At 39.6% G+C, this 23,005-nt stretch overlaps 2 protein-coding genes across 3 annotated transcripts; both read left to right on the forward strand.

Moving 5' to 3' along the window:
• Window positions 1–4,147: 4,147 nt before the first annotated feature.
• LOC103718922 (serine/arginine-rich splicing factor SR45a) lies at window positions 4,148–12,741 on the forward strand. Of its 2 annotated transcripts, none has more exons than XM_008807936.4 (7): window positions 4,148–4,263; window positions 4,373–4,392; window positions 10,886–11,017; window positions 11,138–11,237; window positions 11,313–11,462; window positions 12,020–12,089; window positions 12,226–12,741. In XM_008807936.4, exons 1-7 carry the CDS (start codon window positions 4,261–4,263, stop codon window positions 12,462–12,464), a joined length of 714 nt encoding a protein of 237 aa, XP_008806158.1. In that variant the 5' UTR covers window positions 4,148–4,260; the 3' UTR covers window positions 12,465–12,741. The 2 variants fall into 2 exon arrangements, with proteins under 2 accessions (XP_008806158.1, XP_026665010.1); XM_026809209.2 differs by having other exon boundaries at window positions 12,020–12,065.
• A 7,913-nt stretch (window positions 12,742–20,654) lies between these two features.
• On the forward strand, window positions 20,655–22,476 carry LOC103718924 (transcription factor bHLH93-like). The gene is made up of 4 exons (XM_008807937.4): window positions 20,655–21,342; window positions 21,477–21,644; window positions 21,723–21,890; window positions 22,007–22,476. Exons 1-4 carry the CDS (start codon window positions 20,800–20,802, stop codon window positions 22,091–22,093), a joined length of 966 nt encoding a protein of 321 aa, XP_008806159.1. The 5' UTR covers window positions 20,655–20,799; the 3' UTR covers window positions 22,094–22,476.
• Window positions 22,477–23,005: the final 529 nt, after the last annotated feature.

Here is a 23,005-nt window from a genome sequence, read left to right on the forward strand (position 1 = left end):
ATTTTTTGATCCTATTCCTCGTTTCACTTCATGATTTATAAAACGCTAATCATAGAACCGGTCGCATAAGTTTATTTTAATTGATGTTTTAACCTACATACAGGTCTTAGCATGTAGAAAATCTACAAACTACATTTATAAATTTTAGTTGTGCATAATATGGTAGAAATGAAAGCATGGTGCTTGGAAACACTTAGAATTGTGCCCCAAAATTTGTAGAACCAATTAATAGTGGCATCCATCTTCAATTAATTGGTTTGAAATGAATTGCATGATCTTCCTACCAGTCTAAACTTCTTGATCTGATTTTATTCACCGAGAATGTTGTGTCAAACTAGATAACCGAGTGATATCTTTAAATAGAAGTTTGACTTTTAGATTGTACATTGTAGATTGATGTCGTGATTGACTCGGCATTCTATCTATACTCCATTTGAGACTATTAGATTTCTTTAAACATAATAATTTGTATAATGCATAGGGAATGCTCAACTTTTAAAAGTCTTTTCAATTGTTTCTTGGGCTTTATTGGAAGAAATTATCATGCTGAATATGTCCGAAGATAGATTCATGTCCTATGATGAAGTTGGTATTTTATTTTGTCCAAATTTAACTCTTTCACTTTAAACCTCCATGTGTGACTCAGATTGAATTCGAAATTGATTTTTTGGGGTTGGAACCGGTTTATACATCGACATTACTCGACCTAGATAACTTGTTCGGTCAAAAAATTTATAATAGATCTGACCCGATTTTCTATTAGGTTGAGTTTAGGTCCAACATTAGGACCTAAATAAGAAATTGGTCGGGTCGGGGTCACTCAAGAGCCAGTCCAATACAACCTATTTGCACCCCTAAATATAAACCCATGGCTTGCCAATTACATTGATTTTAGGTATTTATGCTTTATTCGGCTTTTGGAGTTTTTGATCCTTTGATTTCTTTGGGGATGCTACCGAAGCTTATGAGGACCTTTGATCCTGTAATCTCTAGTTCTTGTTATAGATCTTCAAGCAAAGTGGAGGTTTTTTTTAAATTTAACAGCATTTTATATTTCTGCATGTCTTTACAATATACATGAGCAACCTTTATATAGACTAGGAGGCTGACGAAATTTGGTAAGGCCAGCTAAGTTTGGCACAATCAATCACAAATCAATCAAGGTAAAGTTTAGTAAGGCCGACTAAATTTAGCATAATCAATCAATCAATCATATGATTTTAATACGGTTAATTGGCCCAGTGGTGGTTCATTTGATTCCATCATTTTTTTATCTTTGCCCATAGCAAGCTAGAGTGGAGCGATCTAACCAATCTATTCCCCACAAAATGACTTTATTTATTACCTTCTTCGTTAGAGTGGAGGCATCAAAGCTCTAAAGGGACTTAAATCAAATAATTCCTCCATGGTCTATATATGACAATGACGAAATAAATTTTAAAGTTCTAAAGGAACTAACATAAAAGAAGATATTACAAATGAGCCCCTTCAAAATTAGATTTACATAAAAGATCTGCCATGTCAAGCCGGAACTAGTTCTGGTGACTAGAGTTCTAGTGCCGAGACTAAAACCATTTTATACATATAAAACACTAAAATAAGTATCTACCAAATTTAGAGAACTTTTATGACGAGCTCCCTACCGGCATGAACCCTCCATTATCACAAGCAATATCAAACTATTGACAAAGGCTTCATATAATGGAAACTTTGCTATCATTAAAGAAAGGAAAAAAAGAAGGAGAAAGAGGATCAATGCCATTTCTGATCTAATGTCAAGGTACATGAAAGAAGCATCGGTCCCAACCGGAGATAAACGCGTTGGCTATTAGTCAGAGTATCTGAATTAATTCCTAATTACATGTTAGACTAAGAATGAAGAGATTAAAGATGCATTTGGTTCGTGACCGGAATCGGAATGAATTGGAATAAAAATCGGAATTATCATATTCTCCGATGTGTTTGATTCACGATTGAATTTAGAATCGGAATCGAATTTGAATAATAAAAAAGAGTGAAGATTGGATTTTGGGGATTGAGACATCCCATTTTCTTTTGGCATTGGATAGAGAATGAGACTCCTCTCAACTAAAAGGCTAGAATAGAAGTTATTCATTTTTATTTCTATTTCTATTTCAGTGTCCAACTCTCTCCAACCAAACATACCTTAAAAGTATTTATGTTTACAATATCTCATTTTGTAATTAAGAAGATACTAAATTAGAACTAAAAAGACAGGGAGGTAGAGAACATAGTTATAGTTTCTCATTTGCCAACGCTTCTGCACTCGTTCATCGTGGTAGAAGAGCTAACACACTGCCACTGCTGCCACCCCTAAAACCCATTGAATCCGAGAAGCAGTCTCCTCACTTTCTTCTCCCTTCTTTCTCTTCCTTCCATGCTGTTGGAGGCAAGTGACTGTTGGGGTGGTATAAATAACCAAGGGACTCAGACGTGAGGTAAAATACCCAAGAGGATCATATCGCAAAACAATCCATGCAAATTTGAACTAGTCTCGGCACGCAAGGGGATCAGACGTGAAGTATAAATAACTAAGGGACTCAGACGTAAAATAAAATGCCCAAAAGGATCATATCGCAAAACCATCCATGCAAATTTGAACTAGTCCCGGCACGCAAGAGGATTAGACGTGAAGTATAAATAACTAAGGGACTCAGACGTGAAGTAAAATACCTAAGAGGATCATACCGCAAAACCATCCATGTAAATTTGAACTAGTCTCGGCACGCGGGTGACGAGACTAGTTCAAACTTGATGAGAAAAAGATTACCCAAAAATGCCTATAGAAATTAGATTTTCACAAAAGATTCTTCTATCAAGGGCGTTTGGAACGCCAAGTCTATTTCTTTTTGACTATTTCAAACCTGAGTGCTATGTCAAGTAGATTTATATAAAAGCTCCGGCGATTGGAATGCCGGGACTAGTTCAAACTGGAGAAAAGAAACATTACCTACTTTCCCCCCCTTTTTTGAGTGGGATTCAAAGAGGAAGTGGACATATTATTGTAAGCACGGTCCTCATGGTCTCTCAAGCTAGGTCAACAAGTTTCTTGCAGGCATTCCAATCAAATGGCATGTTGCTAATATGGCCTCCCAAAATCCAAGTCTAGCTTGAAAAAGCATCACAGAGGAAGGTTTTATATAAACAATGCATTCAAAAATGTGGTGAGATAAGTTGTCATGGAAATAGGTTAAAAAAGAAGAAGAATGAGTGCCCTAAAGAATCTCAACAATGGTCAACAAGGGCTTGAAAAATCAATACATTTGATTTCCCTCATAGTAACAAAACATCGGATGAAAGCTTTCATTTTATGATATTAGAGATTTATCATTATAGTTTCTTGTGTTTATCCCTTTTAAGTATATTTTATACAACAGTGAAAATTATAGCTATAACGAAATATGAGTTATCATTTTGGTATAATATAAGAAAGAATTTGCAGGTGATATTAAAATAGACATAGTTGTTGGGATACAATTGCACTTAGACAAAATATAGTTTTCGGCAAGTTGTTTTATAAAGTTGGAGACATGATGTGTATTCATACTAGACCAAATTTGGTTATGATTATCCTGCATTGCCTCTTACTTAGTGAAGGTCTGAGGAAACTGAAATCCAAATTCCAACATTTACAAATTGATTAACTATGAGAAAATTAATCGAGATCACAGAAGTTATCCGTGCCGCGAATCTCTGTGACAACTCTAGGGGAGCCCATAAACATATCATATCCTAACTATATAGATTATTTGATTTTGCATCAATTGGTCTCATAGAGTTAGGTTCATGAATTTATATATGAATTTTCTTACTCAAGAAGAGGGCTCTAAATTGTTTGAGTTGGCTTATATGGGTCAATAACTTCTCTATTCGTCTATGAGATGTATTTTCTTTGTATATGAGTATTTCTTTTACCAGTAAACAATATTAACATTAAGTAGTTCATGGATTTGTTTGCAGTTTTCTGATTAACGGTAAGTAATTCGGATGTTAAAGTTTGATTTAATAAGTTATTAGCGAAGATAGAGGGTAGAGCGGCATCTTTTTTTTTAGGCCGTATAGAAATTTCTATGGACGCGTCCTGAGAGAATTGTTCCCACGGCCCACGGGTATCTGTTACGGCTGGCGTATATATAAGCCCCATCCTGCCTAAAGGGCTCGAACCTCTTTCGGGAAGAGGACGAAAAACCCTAGCATCCAGATTTCCGCCTTCTAGGGTTTCACCACTTCCATCCCCAAATGGTACTCGTCTTCTCCCTCGATCCCCTCCTTTTCCTTCCTGTCCTCGACTTTATCTCCTCGTCTCGTCTCTTAATGCTTCGGGTTTTCTTGTTCTTTCGTTTCCTCGCAGGCGGATTCTCCTCGCAGAAGGTAAGACCCTAATTCATCTTCCTTTCTACGCTGAGTTTTTTTTTTTATGTTTTATTCTATGTTTTTATGGTTCGGATTGCTAGGGTTTTGGGATTTGTCCCCGTTACTCTCGCTGCTTTTGGTTCCAATTTTTTGATTTTTTTTTTAGGGTTTGGGCTGCTTTTTGTCTGCATTTTCTGGTGTATTGACGGTTCTATTTCATCTGGAATGATGTTTGGCTATGCAAGAATTAGCTTTTCTTGACTGTTATTGTCATTCATATCATCTATTAATGATCTATGAAGTAATTTTTTTAGAAAAAAGGGGTCAGTGCCCGTTATATTCTCGACACCCCTAACCACAACTCATCCGCTCATTCTTCATCATCAGGCGTGACAGGCCTAACCTTTGGCATTTGTTTAAACACAAAGTGGCTTCCCAGGACTTGAATTGTGCCATTGCACTGTAGCCCCCTATATATGAAGTAATTTTGATGCATATTATCATGAGAAAATGTGTGTATGTTTACGTTCTGGAACAAGATAACTTTTGAACTATTTTTCTATGGTAATTTTACGGATGTAGATATCAAAGGATGGTGAAAGGAATTAATATCATCACTTCGTTACAAGGGTAAAATTCCAAATTCTCAATTGGCCTATCCAGGTCAAGGAAAGAGGATTTTGAGGTTCTTTAACTGATAGGCGGTGATTACCCTCCTCATGTCTGTAAAACTGCACTGCCTAGAGGAAATTCATGCTGTCTCCATTCTGGTTTTGGACAAAATAATCACTGGTTAGATGACATTTGTATTTTCCCATGCTGGTTTTGGACTGGATGCTTTTTACACTTTCCTTTTCTTTCCTTTTTTTTCCTCTGTTTTTTTTTTTTTTGGGGGGGGGGGGGGGGGGGTTGAATTGCCTATAATAACAAGGCAGTCATGCAATTATGTTGGGCAATGGGCAGTTGTGCATCTGTCCAGTGTATTCTTTATTGTCAGATTACGTATCAGACATTGCCTCTATTTGAACTAGCTTCTTCCTTCAAAATTAATCTGGATGCGATGTAATTTCCGTTTCTTGTTTGGCTTAAATGCTACGTAAAAGTTGATCATGTAGTCCGGATGCACATGGCTGTTTCAGCAAGGGAAGTGACATATTTGCTGATCTTTAGAAATGGGACTCTCCTTGGTTTTATTGGCTTTTTTATTATTTCATTAAGTGCTTATACATACAGTTCTATATAATGCTTGTTATAACCGGCATTAGTCTTTAGTGACTTTTGTTTGTTATCCTAAATTTCTGAATCTCATGACTCGTGCTTATGTATTTGAGTTCACTTTCTGTAGCCACCCTTTAGATTTAGCACTTCTATTCCTTTTATCCAGTCATTATACTATCTCCTACACCATCCCTCCCTTGTTGGCTGATTTTGTATAACTCATGGGCAATCTTTAGTTTTCCTCTTATATGTTCTTTATGGATGATCAGCATTGAGTTCAAGAAGCATGCAGGGAGAGCAGGAAGGAGGTGGGGGATTGGTGTCAGAAACTTTAGTTGAGCATATACATCATAAAAATATTAATTTGGTTCACTTTCTGAATGCATTCTTTGATTCTTTGGTCCTTGTCAGCACAAAATGTGTATTATATGGTTTGTTTATTGGTCTTGTACCTACACATAAGGTTTAAGCTCTTTACAAACACATACATGTGGCTTATGCGGATCATGTGCTTGTTAAACTTTATTTAAATATTAGTAGTTAGAGCTTCAAGTCTTCAACATCATGTAGATTGTGTGATTGTTGTTTCTATGTTCATATTATTCACCTGAAAAATATTGCTGAGATTTTGAAGTAAAAGATCAGAAGAGGTTTTCCCGAGGTAATTTATTTAAATTATCTTTTGGTTGGCAAGAGTCTTCAAACATGGAATCGAGTATAAGCTACTGATATGATATGATCTATCTGTACCCATAATGGTTATAGTTGCTACTGATCAAACATCTGAAGCAGGATGGAATTAGATTGTGGTTTTGATAAGTTAAGAATAGGAGAAATTCTCAGATGTCATTGGCTCATACTATTATGGCTCAAGATCAATAAAGTCCCTTCTCTAGATATAGCTTAGAAACATCTTAGTGGTTTTAAATTGTCTGGCAATTATTTTTCCTTTTCCCGCAAGTTTAATGGTTTTTTCTTGGTTCTCTTACATAATATTTCTGAATATATGAAATTTTCTGGATCCCTTTTTGTAGATCAGTATGAAAAAAGCCCATGTTATAGGTTTTATACACGGACATGCTGTTTTCCCTAATCTTCATTGAATTTCTTATTTTTTTTATTATTGTTTGTTTTCTAAATATATTAAGTTCAACTGATAGTTTGATGCACTTGAATTTGGCATTCAAGACATTCTATTTTATGTCATTGATACGGATGAAATGTTTTGTATGAAGCTATCCTCCAAGATTAGCAGAAATATGCTTGTGAATACATGATCACTTAATCTCTTTTCTTTAGACTTTTAATTTCATGGTGATGGATGAACTTATTGTGGTGTCACATGTCATGATATTTTGTTATGTGATTTGAAAAACTTTAGTATCATTTTACTATACTTTTCTTATTACATGCTTATACAATTTTGATTTTTTAATCTATGCTTGTTGGATGGTAATAGGGATGCAAATTGGCATGTTTAGACCAAGGTTTGCCGAACCGCTATTGGAAGGGGTACCTACCTTGCCCTTTCTGGGGTGTATTGACATAGGGAGAGCTGAAGAGGGAAACTCTAACCCGACTCGGGGAGAGGGAGAGGGAGAGGGAGAGAGAGAGAGAGAGAGAGAGAGAGAGAGAGAGAGAGAGACTTACCAGATCGTAGGTGGTCGAGAGGTGGACCATCACGAGCGGGCAAAGGAGGGGGGCAAGAGCGGGTTGTGTTCGCAAGGGGGGAGGGGTGCTCTCTTGAAGGAGCTTTTTTTGCGCACCAGGAGAGGTGCTTAACGTGTTTTAAAAGCCACGGAAGGGGCCAAATGCGACTTATAGCCGAGACGAACATGGTTTAAAAGCCGGGGGAGAGGTCGATTGCGATTTAATAGCCTGGAGAGGGAGAATTTAAGTGAACTGATCCTCATACCGTTTTAATAGGCTGAAACATGCCGGTCCCCAACCGGTCTAATTTGGTATGCCCCAAATTGGCCGGTTCGGCACAATTCAGCAAACCTTCAATTAGACAATATACTAGCAAACGTTCATTTTTGTTTGAAAATACGGTCAATTGGGTTTGTTTGGGTCAAATTGTTTCATGCCTAACAATATCGTGTTGGTCGGATCAGTGCAACCGAACTTGCGGCTATCACAACTCTGTATTTATTAAAGGAACATAAAGAGCACTTCATCGAGAGGTAAATTCCAAATTTAGATCAATAAGACTTTGGATTTTTTTCAAGTTAGACCAGTAAATAAGGCAACAATGAGTGACCTTGGTGACTAGTGGTAGGACGTAAATGCTCTCCTCTTTTTTCTCCCTTCTTAAAATTACCACCTCCCAACAAAAAAAAGAATAAAAAAAAGAAAGAAGTAACTAAACCCTCTCTCCCTCGAAAAACAAATCTTAACCATGATGTAAGCCCAACACCGAATCATGCGGCTAGGATCTTGTTGATGTGTCATTCCTAAGTGTAGTAGTTTCTTTCAAGGTTTGCCATACTGGTTGGTACCGGTGCATACTTATCGTACCATACCATATCGGTATAGACTCAATATGCGGTACGAACGTACTAACATTTGGTACGCCGAACTAGGTACCATACCGGGCGTACCTACATTGTAATAGAATTGTATTGGTACAGGTCCACTATCGAGATGGCGAACCTTGCTTTCTTTCTTTTCTTTTCTTTTCTTTTCTTTTGAACTCATGGTTTTTAGGGCTATGAGATGTTACTTTCAAGGTCTCTTTCTAACTTATGGTTTCTTGGTATCCTTTTTGATAAAGTTTAGGTGCTAAATTGATGATCTTGATAAAACAACTTGCTTACATAGTGTTGTTTCTTAATACCTAAAGAGGATTCACGATGTTGTGACCTTAAATAGATAAAATGTGATTTGTCGGTAATTTTCCTGTTCTTATGCATAATTACATATCAATCATCTTTTAGTATGTCTTCGGATTTTGTGATATTGTGATCTCTTTCTTTCTTTTCGTTCTATTCTTATATTTTTTTTGTAGTTATGTATCTGGTGGTTCTTCAGATGTCTTAGAAGAGTATGATATTCTGATATCTTCCTTTTTGTCTTCTATTATCACTCCAGTGGTGGGGCTGTATGTTTTGGTTTCTGAATTACCGTCGCTTCTTTGCCCAACTTCTCTAGTTGCATTGATAAATGCGCATGCACACTCATTTTTATAAGAATCGCCTTGTCATTTCCTTTTTTTAGAGCCAACAAGGGTACACCCAATAAAAAAGTGAATATGTTGTGTAGCCTGTCTTATGGAAAGAAAATATACTAATCCTGGATGTCCGTGCCTCATGTTTATATAGACACAAGGCATTAATTAATGTAATCGTAGTTGTATTGTTTTTGGAAGTGTCTTTCCAAAAATTGATTGCTCAATTTTTTCCCATTAATATTATTGGTATACCAAAGAAATAAATGTTTTTGTCACCCCATACTTGCAGAAACAGACTAACAAGCAAAATACTGGGGATATCATAACATCCAATAGAAATCTTATCCCTAGCAATCAAGTAGCAAAGTTTTCTGTTAGTTAGTATCCTTTGGGATTTCTTGTTATGTTTTCAAAGTTAGCATCAATTTTGTTTTTTACTAACATAAAAACATTCTCTTCTTTAACTTTTTAGGGTAAACAATTGAGATACCTTTAAACATCAAAACAAGGAATTGTTTTTGTTATCTTTAAAATCACTTTGAAATAAACTGTATCAGTTCCCCTGTCTAACAAAAATTCATCTTGTGTTAACTATTTTGGTCCTAACTTATGAGCGTGTTACAAATGTCATTGATTTGGCTAAAGAATTAGAATGATGACAATGATTTAAGTATAGTTGATTTCTTTTCCCTACTCCACATATGGGACTGGACAAGCAGTGTTTGTGATGTAGGCTAGCTGCAGTGACCCGTTGTAAATGATTAATGTGCAACTGTAATGTTTCCAGCCTCATCATTGATGATGCCAACATGGAAAATATGGTCTCCACTTGGGGAGAACTAGAGAAGCTTAATCTGATGGACTATACAATGGTTAGTGAGACACGTCTCTGTTCTCTCTGTCCAATGCAAATGGCGCACATCTCTACTAGATGTGTGAAACTTGATGGAAAATTTGCAAACTATTGACGTGTCATTTAGAATCATGCAATGGACCTTTATGGCTCTACTAGCTTTTAGCTTACCAACCCTTCAGCGAAACCTGATATTGAGGGCCTTTTAACCAAGAGCCAGCACTGTAACTTGTTAAGTTTGGGCCATTATAACCTGAAGGGCTCAGGATTGCCCAATTCATACATCAATTTACAGTTCAATTTTTAATAGGGAAATTGTGCACCCAGGTTTTGCGTTATATGCTACCCATGTAAACTATAAACATCTTGCCAAGGTGACTGTAGGTCTATGATTGGATTCCCTAGCACGATGCTCAAGTCAACACATACAGCTTCCTACAGCAAAGGCTGATCTTGACACTTTAATTATGCCTTCAGCATTTTTGGTAGTAAACTGAAATCAGTGGGGCTTAGCTAGAAATGACTACACTTTATCACAGAGATGGACTACTGAGCAATGAATAGATTCATAAACTTTTCAGTTGATGCTTTGCAGGAACCATAATCCACAGAGGCTTTTCTGATTTATATTACTTTATATAGGCTAGCAGTGATGACTAGACATGTTTCGAACTTTTAAGACATGTCTGAATGTTATGAGAATAGCATATAGAAAGTTAAGTGGAAGAGACTAGTGTCTCAATTGATATGATATGTTTCATTGTGTATTACTATGAATTTAGCTTCTTGGCTGACATGATTGGGAGTGGAGCAAATGACTTTATGCTAGGTTGATAGTTGATAATATACTCTATATGAGGTATTGGATGGCTTGTTTTCTATCAATAGTGTTAACCTTGGTTAACATATTAAATAAAAATTATGGGTCAGTTTCGACGTTGCTTGCAGAGTTTACATGGTAACTTGGTAAATATTGAATTTCTTAAACTTTTTACAATTTTAGCAGAATTATTCGTTCTCATGGTTCTTCCTAAGCTGATATGTTTCTTGATCTTTCTTAATATTCTTTAAGAGGTCAGTTGACACCAGTGCCTTCTGTTCAAGCTTGATTACATTAAACTGCCGGTCTACTGCCATATAACAGGCGCTTGCTAGTTTGTAGTAAATGAATGAATTAGTTATCAAATGAAAAGTTATCTTTAACATCTTTGTGTATGTTTAACTTTTTAGTTTCTGGATGGTTTACTTCATATTTTTTTGAGTGTTTGTAGGTCTTCACGGTCCCCATCTCCGTACAAGCATCACTCTAGGTCAAGATCCCGATCTAGGGGTCGCTCCCAGTCCAGGTCCTTGTCTCCCATTCCGAGGTCTCGGACGCGATCACCGTCTGGAAGCCGTGGGAGGTCTGTCAAGTATTCAGATTTTTTTTTTTCTGTATCATCAATTCACATAAGATGTTTAAAATATAAATCTGTTATGTTAAATATATTCTCCAACAAGAAATCTATTGCATGCGGTCGCAGGAGTGATGCAAGAAATCCTGGAAATACTCTTTATGTAACAGGCCTTTCTTCTAGGGTTACAGATAGGGATCTTGAGGACCACTTCTCCAGAGAGGGAAAGGTTGGTTTTGTGAAAATTTCATGTTTTTTTCTGATTGTGCTGGCTTGGTGGTGTTAATGTCTTGTATTTTCTTAGGTGGTTGGATGCCGTTTAGTTGTTGAACCCCGTACACGCATCTCTCGAGGTTTTGCATTCGTGACCATGGACACAACTGAAGATGCAGAGCGGTGTGTGAAATATCTCAATCAGTCAGTTCTGGAAGGGCGATACATAACTGTGGAGAAGGTAATTTTTTGCACCATGGCTGCATCGATTATAGCATGCAGGACCTTTTGTTTTATCCTTTCGTTGACTTGGAGGTTTTTGGCTATATTCAGAAGACATTGCGTCAGATATGTTGGCAGCAATCAAGATGATCAGTTCATCCATTTCAACTTTAGTCATACAGCTTGATGAATGGCCAGCCTAACGGTTTTCCATGCATCACACCAACTTAACCTAGCAAAATTTCCAACTAAACAACTTCAGCAATTCACCTTCAACTCTTACAACAACTAATCAGTGGACTTTATCATCTCTCTAATCGGGCATATATGGTATCTCGCACATAGCATTCATCTAGCAACTCTGCCAGTCATGTCTTGTTTTTAGTATTTTGGTAGTCTTTTCTGTTTTTTAAATACAAGGCCTTGAAATAAGACTACTACTTCTGCTATATGCTTTTCAACAAGATCTTTTGTTTCATGTGGCACACCATCTTCATCATTATGTCCTAATTATATGGTCAGCTTGGGCTCGGGGAAAGCTGTAAAGAGTTGAGCTATTTCTTGTTTTCTTTTCAGTCAAGGAGGGGACGTCCACGAACACCTACACCTGGACATTACCTTGGTATGAAAAGTTCTCGTGACAACAGTGAGTTTTGCCCCCCAACTGAACAAAATATGATCCTTGTTATCACCTAATTGCTCTCCCCCCTGAATCCGTAATTAAATTTCTGCAGTGGTGCTAGTCTCCATTTCACTCATCTTTGCTCGTGTCCTTGTGGCAGGCTATCGACATGACCGTGGAAGATATCGTGGAGGCTATGATCGTGATGACTATGGTGGTGGCTATCGTAGATCTCCAAGACGCTCGCCTTATCGAGGTGGTCGTGACTATTCCCCTCCCCCTCGGAGATCACCTTATGGTGGTAGGTCAAGAAGAGAACGATCGAGGTCCCTACCTTACTCTCCATATGGAAGCCCTGATAGAGGCTTTGGGCGACGTGCAAATGGGTACGCCAGGTAATTTAGGTCCTTGGGTTCTTTAGATCCGGATGTCGAGTGAATGACGTGGAGATGATGATTGGGTCCTTCCAGTTTGTTTTCCTTAATTAAACCGGATTGAATGTAGTTTTAGACTTTCAGACGTCATGCTACCCTTAGGTTTATTGTACTGTTCTGGCTATGTGTGGTTTTCCTTTACCTTTGTTTCAAATGCTAGACTGTTTGATGGATTTAAAAATAGGTTAACTTTGTGAAGAACGTGAAAAAGTTGTTGAGAGACGATCAGTTTGCCTTTTGAATGATTGTTGCTTCCATTGGCTACCAAGCTATTGTTTGTGGCAGGCACCAGCACATCAATCTTGCACTTTATGGTGTAGAATGATTGCATGCCCATACACAAACAAGAATATAAAGTTGATAGGATGATGTGTTCGGGAGACAAAATATCAGCTCCTTTCCGACACATCTCTGTTCTGCTGCTATCTCCCAGGTGCTGAATTGCAGGTCATGCAACAGTGTTCTGGAAATGCCTTCTGAGTGCTATTCAGATCTCAACAGAGAAGCTTTCGCTCAAGCCATGCACAAAAAGGAGCGCGCAGAGAAAGGCCTTGCTCTCGCTCAGTCTGGCGGTCTGCCTGGTGCTTGTTTTGAAAAGACTAATGCTGAGGTAACACTGGAAAGTTGACACAAAAATCACGCCGCTTTGGCTGTTTGGCATACGGTTCCGAGTCTCCTCGGAGAGAATTTTTTAAAAAAAAGTTTTTTTTGTTATGAGTATTTTTTTTAAAAATTTAAATTTACGGGAATATTTTTTAAAATTTATATTTATTTCAGTATCTTCATAAAATATTATTTTTATAAATATTTTTAATATACCGATTTTTAATACTATTAATAAAATCATATTTATTTTAATTAAAAAAAATAAAATTGAAAAATTATTTTGTTTGATTTGACCGTTTAATAAATGATTTATTTGTGCATCTATTTATAAAAAATCATATTTTTTTTATTTGCACATCTATTTTTTTAAAAAATATATTTATACAAAATTTGATATTTAGAAAGATATTTATAAAAAAGTTTTAATTTTTTTTTTTTTTCATTATCTGGCACCTCACGGTTCACTCTAACGGCTTTACCCACCCCGCCCCCTCTCGCGCCGCTAGCCTCCCAAAAAAAAAAAAGAGGAAATATCCTCTTGTTATTCCACGTGCCCTCAATTTGTTTCTGGACAATCAAAACTACAAGGGGCGCTCCTGTCGCTGGCCCGCCAAAACTTCTCTGGAACGCTGGAAGCATTTGGAGGGCTCGGTTCATGGAGTCCGTGATTCAAAGGGCGAGGCTTGGGAGCGGAGAGGCGGTGGGCGAGAACGGGAGCCCCTTTTTTTCCTCCAACTTTCTCTCCTTCGGCGAGTATCGGAAGCGGCGGGCGTGGTTCATGACACCGATATTCCAGAGGGTGGCTTTCGGACGTATGGTGGGCGGGAGGTTTTCCCCTTTTTTTCTCTCGGCCGAGAGCGGAGGCTTGGAAAGACACGTACGGTGCAGAGAAGGGCAGGGGAGACGCGGGGGAGTCTGGTGCGAGGATTACTCAGTTGAAAGATAGGAGATTTACCGGCCGTGTAGCTTTTCCACGACATTTCTCTGTTACCCTAGCACCAAGTCTTCTCAATATCATGATGGCGAATTTGACCTTGGGACAAAAAGTTTGTGTAAAATAACCAGACAAAATATTGGACGAATTCTAGAATGCTTCACATACTTTCCCTTGCAAAACGCAAAAAAAGATAAAAACTAAAGTTGGGAAAGATGAATCATAAGGATTCTTCTCTCAAAAGGTGGAGATCCATTGAGGTTGCAACGATATAATTAAACTTGACGACTTTTTCAAGTTCACAATGTTTCATCCATTATGCTCACCTACATAATGATTAATTCTACGTTTGGTTTCAAGTTTTTGAATACTCGATAGGGTTGGCATCTGGAAATCAAGGGCAATCATGACTTGTGGGATGTGTCATTATTATAGCTGATAAAAAATTTGAAAGCCAAGTCTCATCTATTCCACGTTCGCTGTTTTAACTTCAATTTCACAAGAGGTGAGGTCAAGGTTCCTGAAAGAGGGGAAAGGAATCCTTGTAGGCTGCTTTCAATTCCATCTAATTTGTTTTTTGTTATAGAAAACCACCCTAAAGACTGACTTAACTAGAGTTGCAACAGTAACGCCGACTAAGCTTGACTTTACCCCAACTCAACATCAATTATAGCCCACCTAGAGGCACTAAACCTGGCCTTGATTGATACTAGCATGACAAAAGCTTTTTTGCTTACAGAAACGCCGTGGAAACAATGTTTTGCTTTCCAGCACTTGCTCGAGAAAAGTTTGAATTTCAATTTCCTAAACTAAAAGAAAGTTTTCCTAGGACATGGATGACAACCAAGAAGTCACCTCTTTACCGCTTTCTTTGAGCAACCGCATAATTACCACCAAGTGATCAGTTTTGAAAGTGGATTCAGCCTAGGAATCCTAATAGTCCAAACTTTGACAGCACCTCTCTCTGTATTCGAGCGTGATAACAGTGGCTAAACCGCTCAAGAAGAGATATAAACCATACAATTATCATGCACTAGATTGTTGGCTTTCAGTTTACTCGTCGATCCAATAAATTTTACTGTAGTGTTTTGCTTCCAAACCTCCGGCCCTGTAAGACACTTGGATATATAGCTTCGTAATAACAAAAGAAGCCATGCTAGAAAGTGGCTCGACATCCCATTAACACATAATCTGACCTCGTGCTTGACGCGGCGCCCCGTGAATGACCTTGTTGTTTTAACCATTCCCACCAACCACGCTCAAATTCCACCATTCTCCTCGTGCAACAACAGATTGGGATCTATATAGCATCTGCTTCGGGCTCTAGTGCAATGCTTGCTTGATAATGTATTTTTTTTTCTAAAATAAAATTATCATACATAACGTATACGAATACAATCAAAAATATCAAAAAGTAGAACATTATGGAAAGCACTAGGCAACTCCATCTCTTTTTCCTATAGGTGGTATTCCGAATAGTTGGCAACAAAAGATGCTATTCAATTCGCTGCTCCGTCGGTCTCTCTAAACACATGCTTCGCTTGAAGCACCAATCCGTCATGAACCATGGTCCGAATATCTCTCAAAAGTAGGTGGTAGTCACCAACTCCTTTTGAAATCTGCAGGATTCATCTAATAACTGTCGTCGAATCACTCTCCAAGAGAACGTCTCTCTCCTGCAAGGCACGTCGAAAATAACACAAGTCAAATCAAGCCGCTCTCAACTCCGTCCCTGACACCGATGTATCAGACAAGTGGCAAACCTCAGCCTATTAATGTATTTGCTTTGTGTTTCCGGTACAAGAGTTCAAAGCTGAGGAATGCGCAGTCAATCACTCGCTATTCCTGCCGTCAAAGACCGGAAAGTAATGTGAACATGTGAACCGCAGCGCTTTGGGTGTAGTTCATGTTCAGACTTCAGTGGATTAGCTACTGTTTTTCTTTTTTTTTTTGGCTTCTAAGATCAAAATTCCAAAGTAATGCGAAACAGGTCGAATTGTCGGGTACCAAAAGAACTTAGTTTTAGTTAATTTTCACTATCCTTGCCATCAAAAAGCTCTGCAAATCTTGGTAACCATCAAATCTTATAGTCGGCGGCCAGTTAATTGCAAATCTTGTCTGTTTCCATGCAACTCAAATAACTAAGCAAACGCAAGCAAGCAAGCAATCGATAACTACTAATCTTTTAGCTTCTCTGTCATTAATCCAATCCCATTCGCAAGGGGCAGCCTTTCAGCCCCTCTAAATACCATCAAACACTAGCCAGTAGTACGTAACTTACGTAACTACGTACTTTCCCCTTCAGCCTTTTTTTCTTTTTTGTTTTTTTTACAGCCCACCGGCATCTCACCACATGTTCACGTGCCCGCGTTACGCGCGCGCGGGCGCGCGAGGGTCGCTTGGCGGTTGACGGTGGTGGCGAGTTCTCCTTGTCTTTTACCCCGTCCCCAGGTTCTCTTCTCTGCCTCTGCCATGATTCCATAAGAAGGCTCAAAAGAAAGAAAGCACACATAAAAAGACTTTTGCACCCCTCCTAATTCTTCTCATTTTTCTTTTCGCTCCACGGACTCCAATAAAAAAAAAAATTGGAGAGCTAGAAAAGGCCAAACGTGAAGATAGGCGCCCTTTGCGGAAGACCCTGGTCTTTTCCTCTGTTTGAACGCACCGCAAAAGAAAGATAGCAGATAGAAAGAAAAAGTTAGCAGCATAATAGCGTATATAGGCTACCCTCATGCGGCCTCTCCCACCCCCCCCACCCCAACCTTTTTACTATATACACAGAAACCAAGGAAGCAGGGAAAAGCCTGGCCTCCTCCGTCCGTGTCCTCATCCGCGGGCCAAAAATGAGAGAGAAGTGCTTGAGAGCGAGACGGGACAAAAACGGAGAGAAGGGGGGGTGGTGGTTTACTGGTTTTGGGTGGGTAGTGGGGAGAAATATTGTGGGCTGGCGAGGAAACCACCGTCTCGAGCCGCGGTTTTGGGATGGTTTTCTTCTGTGGCGTGTGGCCAGCGCGAGTTGTCGGCTCGGATGGGTTGGAGTTAGGCTTGTGGTGTTGGGTGAACCCACCAAGGAGAGGGACTGATTTGGTTGTCCTCGTGCTCCTGGTCTTGTCACTCGACCCGACCACGGCGCAATCCGCTAGATCTTACCTTGTATCTTGCTTGTCCCTGTTTTGGATCGGGAATTCGGTGTTGATCCTCCTGCAGGCCAGAATTACTAGTGTGGGGAATTGATGTTATTTTGGATGTACTGCATCTAAAGTCTATATTAGCATTTGTTTGGATGATGACCATGCTTAATTACTGTTGTCTAACGTGGTTACAATGGCTATCACAGATGATTCTAGGTGCTTAGTGATGAGAAGTCCATAACATGGTTTTGATAATGACCGTGGTGACTGTTGGCTAACGTGGTGATTACGTTGCCCACCGCATAGTGGTAGGTACTTAACGATAATTGTCCTCTAAAATCATATTTTTCGTACGAAAAAATGATTAATTTTATTTTGCGATGCGGATAATTAGATCGTACTTTGTATAGATCTCAAAATACTCCGAATCGTATCGTTTATCCATATGTACAGATTTCGACACTATCGTTGCATGATTCAACAGCGATTTGTGAGGAGAAAAAGGAATCTTTCTTTCGTGCGACGCATGTTCTGTTAGGTAGATAAATGCTTGTCTCGATTCATAAATATCAGAATGATGATTTGATGGGAGGAAGGAGGGGCGGTCTTGATCAAATTCCATGAGTTACTTCATGCCAAAAATGTGACAGCTAAAGATTTAAGCTGGATATTGCATGGGTCCCACTTCTAATTGCCAATGTAAGATTTGCGGCTCTTGTTGTTGGGTAAGGCTTCATTTAACAAAATGGGAGACTCAATTGCTTCAAAGAATGATCATACCGGGGAAAACCTAAACTTTCACCCTTGTAGTAAAAACTTTGACGATACAACCTGGCACTAGAAAGATAGATTACGGATTCAAGGAACATTTAATTTATGTAAGAGAGAGAGAGATCAAGTAGCGTGTGGTCGCACTCTTTTGTAAAAGAGTTGGAAATCCACGATCGTGTTAAGGGCAAGAGGAAGGAGGTTGGTGCAGAGCTACGCTGAAAGAAGAGAAGACGGCCATATAATCACCATGCATCAGAGATTCAGACAAAAAGCTTTTTGGACTATAATGATATATAAAACAAGAAGCTGGAGATGATTGCTTGCATTCTCCCAAAAGGGGTGGATGGAAGTATGTGTCTGATTTAACATGAACAAGAGAACTGGTTTCATCCAAATAAAACCATCTCGAGACAGTAATTCTATACTTGGGAGATTGTATTAGCACAACTTCTAAGATATGAACTTAACAAAAATGAGAAGTCATATATTATTTGCTATTATATGCAGTGCAAAGCTATGAACTTATAACACATTTTTAACTTAATAACTATTCATTCATCTTCTAAAGGATGCATTGGATATTGCCTAAATAATAGAATGCTGTATTGTTGCTTAATATTGCAACTCTTTTGAGAGTGTGAGAGTGTGTGTGTGTGTGTATTTAACTAATTACTTTGCAACGCATGGGGATCTTACAGGTTGCCATGTTTCTTCCCATGCATCTAGTGCATGCATGGAGTCTCTATTTCTAGAATCCTCCTCTTTGCGAGATCTTCGACTTCCTTTTTTTTATTCTTTCAGCAAAAAGAAGAACCCAACTCCTCAAACATTTCTCTCTAGTCTTGGCTTAACCCTGGTTCTTTATTTTTGGGGAAAACCAAAGCAATCCTAGCTACAAACAGAATCCAGCACAGTGAAGTAGTACACATTGTACAATGGTTCTCCCATCTTCGCTATTCCCAATCGCACTCGGGGATTCTTACCACACCTCTCAATGTTGTTGTAAATATTAAAACTCCAAATAATGAGTTAGATAACATTTAGCCACGGCAATCTACGTACTTCGTCCACTTCTCCAGAGCCATAGGGTCTCTCATGCCAAAGCCAATCGCCCTATAGACTTGCTTGCTCTCTTAGTGAGATGGCTTGGGCCCCATCCAAGGATTCCAACCCTGTGCCCTCAGAGCAACGGCTGTCCTTTTAATGCGCCCATCTCCGGGTTGCGTCGGTGCGCCTAAACAAATGGCCCGAGCACGCACCTGGTTGTTGCTCCTACGGTACCTGGCAAAGTTGCAATGAGAACGATAAGATGGCGATGAGAGCGATAGAATGACAACAAATCTAGTTTTAATGCATGAAGACCACTCCGAAAACAATGCTTCTTTCCTTTGATCGGCTCGTACTTGTTGCTCGACCCATGAAGGCAAAGAATTTTATGGCGGAGAACCATCATTATCAGGTTTTGTTATAATAAAGCCCACGGCATGGGCAACTTTGGTGTTCTAGAGAAGCGTTACATGTTTGGTAGGTGGTCACCGTATTAATTAATCAAAAGAGAGGATGAGCCACAAATAATAATTTAAACAAAGGAATAGAGGTTAAAGAAGTTTGGACCAAGAGCTAGCTCTCTCCCATTATAAATTATAATACAACAAATGCAGCCACTGTTGGGGAATTCTTGTTGCCTAAGCATGGCCAAATGCTCATCCATTCGCCTTGATCGGATTATTTTGTGGTGAAACTCATTGTTTGGCGTTTGAAATATGCACAATCGATCGATAACACTATTGATGGAGATGAAAAGTTTGAGAGCTCTATTACAAAGATCTGTAGATATAAACTATCCGGTTGGCATTTCCTGTGCCCGTACATATGCGAGCTTAAATTGTTTTTTTTTATCTTCTTCTCTTTCTCTTTTCTCTCAAGAAAATTTCAATTGGCCACCAGACACTAGACATGTTAGGGATAAAATGTGTCCAATTGGCATGAACATGGCTATGGGACGCGTGTACTCATGCCAATAATTTGATAAATGTTGTTCCTTTTTCTCTTTTTTGTTTGTTTGTTTTTTTGGTTATTGACTAAAAAGCACTGTACTTAACTACCATCCTAATGAATGCTTTGCCGGTGAAGTCAGGGATACAGATAAGCGACCGGACGTTCCACCAGTGCCCAACAACTTAGATAGATATGGGTCTAATCTAAGCTGCACGCACTCAGAGACGGATGTAGACAAAACTGTTCTACGAGGAGCCCAAAGGAGGGGGGCATCATTCACCGCACCCAATCGCATCCTTGGCCTAACCCAAGTCCCAGACCTAAACTGGGCTCTCCCTCCCCTTTGGTACGAGTGGTCCAAGAACACAAGGCCCCACACAGTAGCTTGCCGTGAACCCCCTGCAATTTGTTTGTGATGTTATACGCGAATGTTAAATGTACAAAGAACCTGACACAACCTCTGACTCTCTGCCACCCTCCCCATCCTTTTCGTTTCAGACAGCACTGTGGGTCAAACGTCTCTGGCCCATGTCATTTAATTATCACCACCTCAAGATCGCAGATTTCCGTGAAAAAGACTGCAGATTAATCACAGTGATAGGGAAAACAAAAGAAATCATAAAAACAAGAGAGAGAGAGAGAGAGAGAGAGAGAGATTCCATTCCAATCTGAGGCTACCTATAGGTTCTAATCCATCCAACATACCTCAATAGATATATACTATATTGCATTAGTTAATTAGAAGGAATAATTGTTCCTCTTAAGTTTTTATATATAATTCCTCAGGTTGGTGCAGCCTTGCACTACTCTCGCCCTTTTGCTGCAGGCTTGCTGGTTATTGAGGCTTCGGAGAGGGAAAGATGGAGCTAGACGAGCATGGCTTCCTGGAGGAGCTTCTGGCTCTCAGGAGGGAGACATGGGACCCTCTACCCACTGGGATGAGTGAGTTCTTCTCCAGCGAAGGGAGCTTGGACTGCTTCCAAGAGAGCCAAGGCTTGGTAGCTCCCAGCTTCTCGGCATTTGAAGGCCTCGCCCCGCCGGCGGAGCCGAATTTTGATTGTTTGAGTGAGGTCTACTGCCCGTTTGGTGCTGGGTTGATTGCAGCGGCACCGGAGATCCAGTCGCCGACGTCGGTGCGGCCGGCGTTGGAGGATGCCAAAGTTGGTTTGGTTCATGGTGATCGGCATGGTGTAGCGGGAGATGGGCAGGCTCTGTGCAAGGTGGAGTTGGGGCAGTCGGCGGAGGCGCCTGCGGTGTGTGGGATGGGCGGCTGCATGGAGAGGAGGAAGAAGAAGAGGGCTGAGGGGCTGCCGTCAAAGAATCTGATGGCCGAAAGGCGGCGGAGGAAGCGGCTTAACGATCGGCTGTCGATGCTTCGGTCCGTTGTTCCAAAGATCAGCAAGGTAATAATGTTAAAAGCTCAGATCAGATTTTTTTTTGGACTCTGACGTACTTTGTATTTGAAGTTCTGTTGCTTTGGATTTATGATACTGCCATGGTCGAGTAACTTGAGTTGATGAAGACTTAATATCCGCAGATGGATAGGACTTCTATTCTTGGTGATACCATAGATTACATGAAAGAGCTGCTGGAAAGGATCAAGCAACTGCAGGACGAGATCGAAGTGGGCTCGGAGCAGCCGAATCTCTTGGGCATCTTCAAGGAGTTGAATCCCAATGAGATATTGGTGAGGAACTCTCCCAAGGTAATGGCTAATCTAGTGCTCGGTTCTGGTTTAAGTCCATTGCTCGGCAGTGTGTCTGATTTGCGAATTATGTTGTAGTTTGATGTCGAGAGGAGAGACTCCGACACCCGAATAGAGATTTGCTGCACAGCGAAGCCAGGTTTGCTGCTGTCGACCGTGAACACTCTGGAGGCTCTGGGGCTGGAGATCCAGCAGTGTGTTGTTAGCTGCTTCAATGACTTTGGAATGCAAGCTTCTTGCTCCGAGGTAAGATGGTTAGCATGGAACACGGTTCTGCGGTCTCATTACTTGAACCTTATGTTCGTAGTTCTGTGTCTGGGTTTCTAAACTAAGATCTTTGTGTGCTTCTGGCTGTGTGATAGGATGTGGAGCAGAGGGTTGTAATGAGCTCTGATGAGATAAAGCAGGCATTGTTCAGGAATGCAGGATATGGAGGAAGGTGTTTGTAGAAGAGAAAATACAATGGGGGAAGCAGGTTTCAGGGCTTTTGCACATTTCTGTCTCAGTGAGAAGCTCAGAGGTGAATAACCGATCTGGTCGCTTGCAGCTTCCCCAGCATATGTGACTTGTACTACTTGGTTTATTATTGCTTACTACTAGTTTAGAGGTGACCATCAATGTGAGGGTGTTTCTCTCCTTCACACGCTGCAGAAAAAGAAAAAAAAAATCCGATTGATATGTTTTTATAATGTGGGGTTGTGTGTTCAGAATTCTTGTGAAAAATTGAGCATAACTGACCAGAATGTATACTCTTTTGAGTGTTTCTCCTCAGCTTCCAACCACTAAATTTCAATCAACATGGTGTTCTAATTCTCTGTAAATTATTAAAAAAATGGCTCCCAACTACTATGTTTGTAGTTCTTGCTATCCACTGGCGTCCTAATTCCTACTATTATTGACATGTTTATGGGAGACTATCCTACCAAACATGGATGGGGGAATTGTTTGAGACTTGCCAGAGTAATAATATAGTACTGCAAAAATGTAGCTTCCCATCTTCTTTCTTGCGTCAGTCTTCTAATTAAGCAATGGAGAAGAGATTCAAATCAGCAGAAGAATTTTGTTACTGTCGTCTTATGCTTTGGCCTTGGTGATGACCTCCTAAGGGAGGGGACCATGTCCAAATCCATATTTTGCTCCAGAGAGCAAAGATCTAGGCCAATCTCATAGTTTAAGCCGAAAGAACTCATGAAATGACTTGGCTCTCAACACTTGCTGTTATTTTTAGCACCAATCCGTCTCTCCATTATCATAATGATGGACCTGACATCATTGATTCCCTCTGCATTATATATTCGTCTACCCCGTGCGCTCTAACAAGATACAAACATCAGGAAAAGAAGCCTATAAACTAATACTAT

Source organism: Phoenix dactylifera, unplaced genomic scaffold (assembly GCF_009389715.1).
Source record: "Phoenix dactylifera cultivar Barhee BC4 unplaced genomic scaffold, palm_55x_up_171113_PBpolish2nd_filt_p 000254F, whole genome shotgun sequence".
In the NCBI taxonomy this organism is placed as follows: domain Eukaryota; kingdom Viridiplantae; phylum Streptophyta; class Magnoliopsida; order Arecales; family Arecaceae; genus Phoenix; species Phoenix dactylifera.

Excerpts from the sequence above, each read along its gene's own strand:
- LOC103718922 (XM_008807936.4), top strand. Across the intron at positions 11,238-11,312 it reads ACTTCTCCAGAGAGGGAAAG|GTGGTTGGATGCCGTTTAGT; the intron begins GTTGGTTTTGTG and ends GTATTTTCTTAG. Across the intron at positions 11,463-12,019 it reads GATACATAACTGTGGAGAAG|TCAAGGAGGGGACGTCCACG; the intron begins GTAATTTTTTGC and ends TTTTCTTTTCAG.
- LOC103718924 (XM_008807937.4), top strand. The coding sequence starts at position 20,800 with ATGGAGCTAGACGAGCATGGCTTCCTGGAGGAGCTTCTGGCTCTCAGG. Across the intron at positions 21,645-21,722 it reads TGGTGAGGAACTCTCCCAAG|TTTGATGTCGAGAGGAGAGA; the intron begins GTAATGGCTAAT and ends ATTATGTTGTAG. Across the intron at positions 21,891-22,006 it reads TGCAAGCTTCTTGCTCCGAG|GATGTGGAGCAGAGGGTTGT; the intron begins GTAAGATGGTTA and ends GCTGTGTGATAG.